The following is an 11,540-nucleotide window of genomic DNA, read 5'->3' as shown; positions in this document are numbered from 1 at the left end:
CATGTATACATCGTTTGATACTGCCTTCATAACAATACAGTATGAGAAATTACAAAATGTTTGATAATATACTGTGTAATGCCCAAAATAATTCAAATATGGCTTGATGAATAGTCAGTGTAATATATCTTAAAGTATATATGTATAAAGGCTTAGAAAAAAGGGACTTCATTCCCTTTGATTATGAAAGTAGCTACAATGTATAGCTTGCTCTAGATTGTTACTTTTACATTAATTACTGGTAATCAATAATTATTGCCATATGACCTACATACAGGGTTGTATCTTATTTTCTGCTTTGCCTGTATTACAGATACTGGTTTCTCTCTGTACAGTACATGTATGTCCACATCACGCGTACATGTAAATAATGAAAATAAGTGAAAATCTCTACAAGTAGCAACCTTTCAGAAGGGCTTGGGAAACCAATGTAACTTTATACTTAACATGCTCCACCAATTACAAGTAGAACTTGGGCAACTTGTACACCTATCTCAGCCATGGAGAAACGAACAGACCAGTGGCACTGAGATAAGCACCACAAAATGTGTTACAGAAGAACACTTTTCCAAAATTGTCCCTTCCCTTTTTTAAAAGCATTTTATCTAATATTCTAACAGTTTACAAGAACAAAGGGGGAGGTAACCCTTTCAGCACCACAATCTAATAATCCCACTGACATTCTATATAAAAATTTTGCCTAAGAGACTGAAGAGTTTACAGGTGTAGCCTCTAACTGGCGATATCTGACTCAAATTGGTTGCCATTTACCGGACAAATGAAGTATGAAGCTTTTGTTCTTACCGTGGCCCAATTCTTGCAAGAATGACTGCACTAAAATATTAAAAGTGTTCTGTTTTCAAATCTACATACCAGATTCAGAACCTTCTTTTCATTGCAAAGGATGGGGAACTAAAATCGTTCTCCTCAAAATAGTGCAGAGTTTGCTTCAGTTTCACAACCATTTTCCATTCAAAATCAGATTTAGTCATTGAAAAAATAAGGAGGAAATATTGTGATGTATGCAGGAAGTTTTTTTTTTTTTGTCCACAGAATGTAAAGTAAAAAAGAGAATAGAGTGAAGAAAATCTGGCTTCCATGGAAACCAATTGAAAAGGAGGACACAGTTAAGGTAGTGGAAAACATCTTTGTATTTCCTTATCTCACAAAACTCAACAACTGGCAAAGAGTACATGTATATAAGAAAGAAAATGTATCAGAGCAAGATCTGAAATGGCAGTTAGCCAATGAGGCAGCAAATAAAACAGATCCTACATGGTTTACATCAAGGTTCTTCCCCCAAAACCTCTCCAATATCTTTAATATTTCATTTATGTCACAGTAACAATGGATGCGACATCAATAATTTAATACAGTGTATGTAGCTCTCATCTAGGCCCTTCTGCCTGGAACATAAACCAGATTCATTCAAAAATCAAAGATACGTTGTAAAATCAGCCAACCATTGATGATAAACACAGACATAAATTATCATAGACTTTTGGGAGAGTTTTGAGCTTGATGTCAAACATATCACTCATTTAACAGTAGCACCTATGTGGCAAATATATATGCCCCTCCAAGTTTCGAGAAAGAAAAATCCTTTTTTTTTTTTTAATGTTCAATCACTTGCATTTAATTACTTGCTCTATTAAATGCACAAGGCAGTAGAGTGGACTCTCACTATAACGAACTCCTTGGGACCAGCAAAATTTCTATGTAATATAAAAATTTGTCATTTCAGGGTTCTCTACAATAAGAGTTCACTATTTATCTCATCAGTAGCTCTTTAATTTTCAACATGTCCAGACAGATAAAAAGATATTCCACAGAGGAAAAAAAGGTCGCAAAAAGCCAGCACAAGGCCAAAGATCAACAATCAAATCTGAATTCAGATTTTAAGCACACGTTTCTTTTGCACACCCTTTAAACTGATCATGGAAGAACATTTTGTGTGCCACTACCAATAGCAGACTATTTCCTGAGTTGTAACAAAAAAAAAGTTTCATCACAAATATATTTCATCAGGTGACACAGAGTGTCATGTGACTTTTTCAGGTCACATGACTCGGGCATGTACTTTTTCATGTAAAAGGTCGTCTGTCTGGTCTGATGTCTAGCTGGATTCCCTCCTGAAGAAGAGGACTATTCACACTTCTGAATGAGCCATCATGCAGCAGGAATCTTTGCCTCCATGACCCTGCATGATATCATATGATCTCATTCATATTGCCTCGGTGTCACGTGACTCCGTCCAGTACTGTCATTGGCTGCAGGCGGAATCGAAGCTTGCTGTCGACAGGCTGGCCTCTCTCAGCTGTTTGACCATGGCCCTGAGGTTCCCAATCTCCATATCTTTGGCCTAGTCATATCCAGGGATTAAAGATAGAGAATATAAAACATGAGAGTGACAATGTCTGACTGACATTGTAATACAATATGAAACATTGCCTTCATACTCTACCTACATACTAATTTATCTTTCTGTTCATTGAATGATATATCTCATCTACACTTCTGTCTCTCTATTCCTAACTCTTATCTCTCCAAGTATTTGTCTACCTATCTACATTGTATCGTATATCTTCCTATAGTACAAATTGTATCTACAATGCAATCCATCTATCTATCTAACTAATTATGCATCCAACCCTACATTTGTCTCAGCCTGAATCTTGCCATTTATCAATCCATGAATTATTCCAATCTATATAATGCCTGAAGAGATCCTTGTCATTTGATTGGTTGTTTGACATTGATCATTCAGCCCATTTCACTATGATGTCATCATCCGTGCAATTGTGGCTCCATTTACCGTGCAATTTTGGATCCATACAATTTGCTCAATTGCACGCTCGCTGAGACCCTGACATACTATGCGTGTAGAACGCGCTTGCGTTTGTAGTGTGTGTATGCGATGGCGCGCTAGTGTAAAGCGCTCGGTGAGCACTCTCGTGATCTTAGATTCTCTCTTTTTTCTAAATTACTAAAACATCAAATGACAAGGATCTATTTTAGGCGTTATATAAAACAGATGATAAATGTTTCTCATTCGTGCAATGGACAGAATATTTCATTCCGTGAAAATGAAATGTTTGATCCATACAACTTGGCTGCGCCTCGTTGAATGGATCATTTCATCTTTCACCTCATGAAATATTCTGTCCATTGCACTCATAAACATTCATTATTTGTATATTATACAACACCTCAGAATGATGTCGAATTGTGATTGGCCAAGAACATGTCACATGACATTCAATAGAAAATACCTATCAAACTCATTGAGAGTGACAGCCATGCAATAGGCCCCTGGCATGGGCCTATTGCACGGCTCGAAGGTACTATAGCACGGCTTCGCGGGGGGCCACTAATGCACGGCCGCTCACAGAGTTCTGTGGCTCACACTAGCAAAGCGCCAGCAGTGCTGGCCGGCTGCGCTGCGCTGCCGGTATATAAAGTCTCACACATGCAGACCAGGCGCGGCGGAGTACTGCAACGTATCTATAAACGTGTACGCGCAGCTACTTTACCTAGCTAGTTGCATGTATTGCGGCCTTACCTACTGCTCTGTTTTTACTTTTGACTCTGATCTGCTACGTGGACCACAGTGATCCCAAAATCAAGACTTCATTTCAAGTTGAGAAACCGTAATTTGATTATTTTTCTGTGTTTTTATACAAAATCATTTTCGGAAATAGACAAAGTCTAGACTAGACCTACTAGGGGCCTAGATACTACTAGATCTACCGACATCTCAGATCGGCCTAACAGTCAGGCCTAACTCGATCTAACGTTATAGTGTAGAATGGGTATAGACCCTGCGGAGTTTGTGATTCCTGTGACTGTGTGGTCGAATCATGACGAGTGTTTGAAAGCAGTACACAGGGTGGTTTACAATTCTCGGCCTATAGTAATTGTTACATTTATTTTTGGGCCTTCCTGAGTTGGCGGTCACTAATTTAGTACTGTGATTGTGGACAAGGTGTTGTATAAAACGAATAATTTATGATTTTGTTCGTGCATTGGGGCACGTAATATCGCTCTCGGCGCGAGATTCGCCACTGGTCTATTCAACGCGGCGCTACGCGCCTTGTTGAATAGACCAGTGGCTTATCTCGCGCCTCGTGCGATATTCGTGCCCTGATGCACTCACAACTCATAAATTATTCGTATATTACTGCATGTTGTACAATGTGTGTAAGTTCAATTCCTAGCTTGCCAATGGGTTATGATTGATGTCATTCATCAGCTGTAAGTGTACTGTAAGAAAGCTTGGAAAAGGAAGATGTATGCCAAATACTTTAAATGAACTTTTTTTTTTTTTTCAAAGCCATGGAACAAAGTTTTGCTTTACTGAACATCATACAGTGACCAACCTACAGTCTAAAAGCTAAACTGGAAATGACTAATTTTCCTGCAATCTCCTACCTTACTGATTCAAGGCTATGGAATATTTGAAAGCAAAGTGATTTCTTGCCTGTGTATTTGATTATATAACAAATGAAACGTTTTCTTTGACTCAGTGCAGTGTTATCACTGTCGAAAACAAGAACAAATGCATTATGTTTACAATTGGTATGTCAGGAATGGTGGTTTACAGTGAAATTTAGAAGTTTCCAACATACAGTACTAAAGTGAGTTTACACAGAAGAAAAACATACTGTAATGCAAAAACATGAGTGTGCAACATTCATGACCAAGTTCAATAAACTTTCCCATCAAAGATACTGTAGTGTGAGTGTCAGTGCAGTGTTTAGGGCACAAACTACACAAGTGAAAGGAGCAAATGGGATTGTTAATACAACATCATTAATGTGTTAAAGAAAAAGTGAAACCACAGGTTAAAGAAACGATACAAACACACACAGTAATTGAAGGGCATGCACGAATGAAAAAAAAAAACACCAAAAAACGTAGTGAATATACTCATGGACTAATGGTTGCATTTAATAGAAAAATATTTCGCTCTGATATGAATTTGTTTCACTTTTTTTTTTCCACAACACACTGCAAAAAAAAAAAAAAAAAACTAAACTGTTGGACTACTGCAATACACACTGCATAAACATACATCTACATTGTACAGTAGATTGCTTGAAATAGAAAAACAAAACAAAAACAAGAACTTGCCAGGGGGTGGGACAGAGTCAATGCTATGACATAAATTGCTTGATCTCATCAAAAAGCCAAGTTTTCATAAATTTAGGTTTTCAGATAGAGGGAAGAGCTTTCAAAGTTTTCAGACTTCAACCATATTTATTTTATGTTATTTTATTTATTTATTTATTTATTTATTTTATTTTTTTTTTTTTTGGGGGGGGTTCTTTCTTGCTAGATGAAAGATAAAAACACTGTAAACTGTATTGAAAATTGTTTTCATTGTTACATTCAGTTCTCCTTGTGCTATACAATTGATTTTGAGCAGCTGCTAAGACAAAATACTTTTCAAAGTGAAAGCAATTTGGTGTGCAAGGTAATAATTTGGTGTGCCATTGTTGCTGTTTAAAGGCCTTATTCACCATTTGCAGATGAAACAAAAACCCAGATTTAGTGTTTCAAAATAGTTCTAAAATGTGAGTTAAGGACAAAAACAACCAATGCATAAATCTGAATCAGTATAATTACTGTTAAGTATTGTTAATAATACAAAATGTGAGCGATCGTTATAATGAAAATGTTTCCAGACTAAACCATCTACAGTTATGGTATAGTGAGAAAAATAGTGATATTTCCTTATAGTTTAGGCTCTATTGCAAAATTTGAACATGGTAAGATGTTTTGTGATACAACTGGTCTTCACAAATGCATCAAATGTGATAGCTTGAACATTCTTTTTAAATCACTGCTCCCAATGGTAAACAGCACCTTTAAGACAAACCTCACAGCAATGAGGGTGCTTTATGCTAATCTATGAATTCTTTCATGAAGACTGCACAGAAATGGTAAAGATGTGCGCATGAGATACATGAATGTGGTTTGACAGCTTGTGTTGATTAATCACTTCACACCACCACGGATATTCCAATGCAATTTATACCTGCATCTGAACTTGCAAAAACTGAGATTCCAACTGAATGTCTCTCCGAACATCAGACAAGATGGACTGTCTCACCTATAAACATAATGGAACAGCCCATTACACAGATGTTAGTGTATCATGCCATGGCAAAATAAATCTGAACTGGTCAAAAAAAAAAAATGGAAACAAAAAGTTAGCAAATCAAGACAAAAAAAGAGTTATCACATGACAGAAATTGAATGATACGAAAACAGATGCGGTAAATTTTGAATGTTGCGTTATAAAATGAAAAGAAGACTGATTTTTGAGAACTGTTAAACTACAATGCTCCAGGAAGGACCAAGTACAGGAAGACAGGAAACAAAAAGGACAGAGCAAAGAGACAAATCAGCAGTTTTTCTGTCAGAGAAGCAGACATGTTAGAAAGTGTTAACATTCTCAAAGTTTTCATTTTTGATATTTTATAAGAATCTCAATGAGATGATGATTACAGATGTTAGTAAAAATCTTATTACACACATAGTATTATCGCAAAGAAAAATGAGAATGACAGATTATTCTGCAGAGAACATAAGAAGACTACAAATTGCATTACAACGTATTATCAATGTTTACAAGAAAAAAAAAAAGTTCTTGAAGTACATTGTATCCACGCACTATCTTGGAAAAAAAAATGTTCCTCTTGAAGAAAAAGATTGCATGGCTGTTAAAAAGGATGACAGACAATGGAATAACTTGTGAGGGAAGTCAGTAGTGTGATCAGATCAGATATTTTGAGATGTCTTCTCTGCACCATGTTAAATTCAACTGATATTCCACTGGTTAGATATTTCATATTATTTGCCTGATTTCCCTGGAATCTTTAATACCTGCCAGTATTGTTTTTTGATAGTCAAAATGAACATTAAAAAATGATGCATATTGTATATGTCCCTTTGATAATTCAAAAGATATATATATATTTTTTTTTATATATTAGCTACCTCATGAGAAACACATAATGCAGAACCACACAAACTATGGGATGAAATGTGAAGACCCCATTATACCATCTGCCTGACTAAAGTTAGATTTGGTCTTGAATGGATTAAGCACCCTCCACAATGAAGATGATGAAGAAACAAGATGTTGGCATGAGAGTCTTTCAGGTGGGAGAGAAATACAAGTCAGAAGCTGCTTACCTCCCTGATCGCCGTGGCAACGTCTCTCCTGGCCTGGCTCCGCATCTTCCTCAGGTCAGTCCGGGTTCTGACCAGCTCGTCGACCAGCTCTCGATGGGTCATGACCTGGGGAAAGGTCAAGTCTTCGAGGTCGCTGATCTCTAGGGGCAAATCACGTCCGTCCATCTCCTCGGTAGTGCCTTCATCCATGGCAAACTCCGCCCCTTTGTTGGGAGATCGGGGCGGAGTGGGCGGATTATCCAGCGAGTCCAGTTCCTCAAGGAGAGTGCGCAGTGTCGTCTGTTCCCTGAGAAGGTGGACCATCTCACACATGACCTGGGTTAGGCTTGGTGACCAGAGGTCTTCCCCATCTAAAAGTTGGTCCTATTTGTCCATCAGTGACAACAATAAGGACAAATAAAAGGTGTCCCAAAGACTTGGTGAATTCCTGGAATTTACATGTTGGGTGATAAAAGCTAGAAAGACGGGCGAATGATGCTGACACCTTGTGGTTTGCCCCAGATATTTAGCAATAGGCCACAAATGGTATCAAGTGGGCACATTGTGCCATACAAGATTTCAATTTTTTTTTTTCATCCAGGGACACAGAAAATGCCTGCATAGAAATTAACAAAAGATCAGCATTTTAATGTGCCTGGTCGAAATGAAAATTTTCCCATTCTAATTATACGAATTAGCCTTGCAAAGTGACATAAAATAAGAATTACTGGAAAAACATTTTACTGCACAAGATGGGAGATAACCAAAAACTTGTAAGGTGGAAGCAGATTAAAAGAAAAAAAAATCTTCACATTTCACTTTCAATAATCACTAATTTTTAACTTTTTACCTACGTGTACACACCGTATGTCCCACAATAAGATTGGGTCAAATATTACTGGCTAACATATATTTGAATACATGGGACTAACAATGTGTCAAGCGCTAATGTCCAATACTTTGATGTCTCACCTCCTCTGAAGTCACCACAGAATGATACTTCTCCCTCAAAGATTTCTCCAGATGAGAGATTTCATCCTTAATCTGATGACGAACAGCTGACAGGCTTTTGAGGTCATCCCTGAATTTGGGAAAACGGTGAAATAGGGTGAGAGAGACATAAAACATGCTTTTTGAATAAAGTTTACAAAGTGATAAATCCTTTCCGGGGACACTAGTTTGTCGTAATTTATTTCCCTGACATTGTTAATGGCTGGAAAATTTGTAAAAAAGGGTAGTCCAGATGAAGAGTAATGTGCCTATAATCACAGAGACTGCAAAACAAATGAACAGGAAGTCAGATTCCTTGGTCTTTCGACAATCTTTGGTAGAGCTTTTACATGAAGTTGTAAACCTTGGTATGATCTGAGAATTCTTTGTAATGTTTTGGCTGAAAATACCACAACAAAAAAAAATGTGATCATAAAACTATAATGGCCCAAATTCACGATGGTGGTACACTTGAAAACATATGGTTTAAACCATGGTTTATGCAAATCTCTTCTGTGTAAATACAATTGACAGATTGCGTACACCAACAGGTACGCCGAAAAGTACGCCGATTTCACGCTTATTTTAGACCATGGTCTAAATTTATACCATAGTCTAAGTTTAAACCACCTTTGTGAATTTGGGCTAAAGTGTCCCAGTTTAACTGGGGAATTATTGGGTAATACCTCATGACTAACCTTAAAAAGACTGGATGGAGGCCATTTAGGTCCCCTCTTCCACATCAACTGTGGTCAAGTTGTCAAGCAAAAAAAAAAAAAAAAAAACATTTTAAATGCAAACAAAGCACATCTCACCTCTCCTCCCTGCTGAGGGTGTGGCCAACATCCTGGTAGAGACGAGAAGACCAATCTTCTAGTTCCTCCAAGTCACGGTGATACCTGACTAGCGCCCTCTGGAGGAGCTTCAAGTCCTCCACTGCCTCCTGACCAATCAAAATAGAGGTTTCAAAATTTGTTAATCAGTGACCAACTGTATATGGCATAATTTGTGGGTTTTTACTTTCGCAAAGTTTGTGAGTCGGGTGCTATTCGCTAATTAAACATGTTAAACGATGTTAACGCTGACACTGACATGAATGCAACATGCATGAGTATATTTCTCCATCCATTTCTGTTCTCCAAAACAATCACAAATCAACCACTCGTGAACTTGTTGGGAAGTCCTGATTTAATTTAAAAAAAAAAAAAACAGACTTGCTAAATACATGCCTTAAACACTACCTAGTCCATTGTCAAATGCCATCGATGACAAATAATATTTTCACACTTTACAAAGTATGGCAGAAAGAGAGACAATGTTTACTGCACATGGCATATACTTTTTCCATGTTATTTTCACAAATTTTGTAAGTCCACTGATATGTTTAAAATTAACAACATACCAGAATATTACTTTAGGTATAGCATACAATGCAACACAAATGCAATGCATACACAGGTAAACAAATACTGTATACGCTGAATATTTTGTGAGGTTTTTATTTTCACGAATTTCGCGAGTCGGGTGCTATTCGCGAAATTAAAGACACACGAAAATATTGACTCTTATCCTGAGGTGAATGCGACATATGCGTGTACACTTCTCCGCTCAGTACAGGACTCCACGATCACGAATTTAACCACTCGCGAAATCGTCAGGAATTCTTGATTCATGAAACTTTAGACTCACGAAATATATGGCGTATACAGTAAACAGATTAAAAACTACTGAACGACGAACATGTATTTGCAGCATGAAATTTTCACAAATTGGAGCCTGCAGCGTTTTTCATGGTATGAAATTTTTGGAAACTGCCACTGGCATCCAATGCTTATATTGTAGACAAGAACATTTGCCTGCACTTTAATATCATGAAGCTTTGCTCTCATGAAATTAGTGAAAAGTAAAATGCATGCGAAAATTTCTGGTGTTACAGTACTATTTGGCCTTCAGAATAATCATCAAATGCCATCAAATATGGAGCAAATTCTCTCATTAGGACAGTCATCGAACCAAGGGGAACATTGTCAAATGGGAAATGAATACTGGACTAGTACACAAGGAAAATACAATATACACTTACCTGATGAATTATTGACCTGTGTGAACTCTTCTGTATGGGAGATATCACATCCACCTGAAAGTAATGAAAAAAGAAAAAAAACAACAACAATGAAATCACTCCAATCTGGATTTAAATGAAAACTACCCTAATTGTCATTCAGGAAAGGTCAAGAAGTACATTGTACACGTGTATGTACAAAGCATGCCATTATCATCTCTGAGCATTTACCAAGACACTTATCTTCACAAATGGAGGTCAACAGATGTTAATGATATGAAAGACAAACATTTTGTTTTCTTATTGCTTCAGGTGTTATCTCAATTGGCAAATACACTCAAATATCATAATGACAACCTACCTAATGGGATATACACATTGAATAAATCTGCAGATTGACTGTGATATATCAGTTAATATTCAGCACTATTGTATATTGAGGGTCACCAATGGTTTCCTTGACTACGAAAACAGACAAACACAAAAAATAAATTAACCTCACATATATCAGCTCGATGCCTTCCTCTGATTAAGGTTGACTTTACCACTGTGGGTATGAAGGGGAGGGGTGAAAACCTGTGATAAAGGTGTGACTTGGAATGAATGACACACATGGATGTGGCCTATTCAGAGTAAAGGAATGGTACAAATTGTAGGTGTACCCTGCACTCACCTCCATCATGAGGAGACTTCTTAGCTCCTCTCTAGCCTTCACATGGTCCTCCTCACTGATGATCTCTATCCTACTCCTACCGCCCAGGGTCCTTAGCAGCCGACGCCCAGGCATCTCTTTCTCTTCTCCTAATGGCTCTATCGAGTCATGTGACCCACTGCAGGATGCGCTACCATCGTTTGACTCTTGGCGCAAAAGGACCTGGTCTCTTTGCGCGACATACTCTGCAGACGATGAAGGTTTGGATGATGGATGGTTATCTTGAACTATGGAGGATGGCAGAGCTGGTTGGGGCTCGTGGGCGTGGTGCGGCGCAGCGGGCGAAGATGAAGATGAGGGAGCGAGAGATGAAGACACATCCTGCATTGCGATAGGTTGGATGGACTCCTCACACACACTCACTGCGCAAACCTGCAACTCACTATTGTCAATTGATTCAGCCTGGTCACACGAAATGGAAGGTTCATGCAATGTACTCTGGACAATGGAAGTACTGTCCTCATCACCATGGCAACCCTGTCTCTCCACATTCCCCTCCTCTTGGGTGTCTAATCTACTAGAAACCTCAGGGAGGAAGGGAGCCTCATCTGATCCTTGATGAGTCTCCTCCTTTGAAGAGTTGACATTTATTGG

The 11,540-nt window shown here is 38.0% G+C and overlaps 1 protein-coding gene across 2 annotated transcripts; it reads right to left on the bottom strand.

Annotated features, from left to right (window-relative positions):
• Window positions 1-2,108: 2,108 nt before the first annotated feature.
• LOC140245049 (uncharacterized) lies at window positions 2,109-11,024 on the bottom strand. Of its 2 annotated transcripts, XM_072324643.1 has the most exons (7): window positions 10,908-11,024; window positions 10,256-10,309; window positions 8,988-9,115; window positions 8,155-8,263; window positions 7,204-7,566; window positions 6,041-6,115; window positions 2,109-2,362 (listed from the first exon to the last, which is right to left on the bottom strand). In XM_072324643.1, the coding sequence occupies exons 1-7, from the start codon at window positions 11,019-11,021 to the stop codon at window positions 2,264-2,266; spliced, it is 942 nt and encodes a 313-aa protein (XP_072180744.1). In that variant the 5' UTR covers window positions 11,022-11,024; the 3' UTR covers window positions 2,109-2,263. The 2 variants fall into 2 exon arrangements, with proteins under 2 accessions (XP_072180744.1, XP_072180745.1); XM_072324644.1 differs by lacking the exon at window positions 6,041-6,115.
• Window positions 11,025-11,540: the final 516 nt, after the last annotated feature.

This window comes from Diadema setosum, chromosome 22, assembly GCF_964275005.1.
Source record: "Diadema setosum chromosome 22, eeDiaSeto1, whole genome shotgun sequence".
Lineage (NCBI taxonomy): Eukaryota > Metazoa > Echinodermata > Echinoidea > Diadematoida > Diadematidae > Diadema > Diadema setosum.
This window is presented reverse-complemented; position numbering and strand designations above follow the sequence as displayed.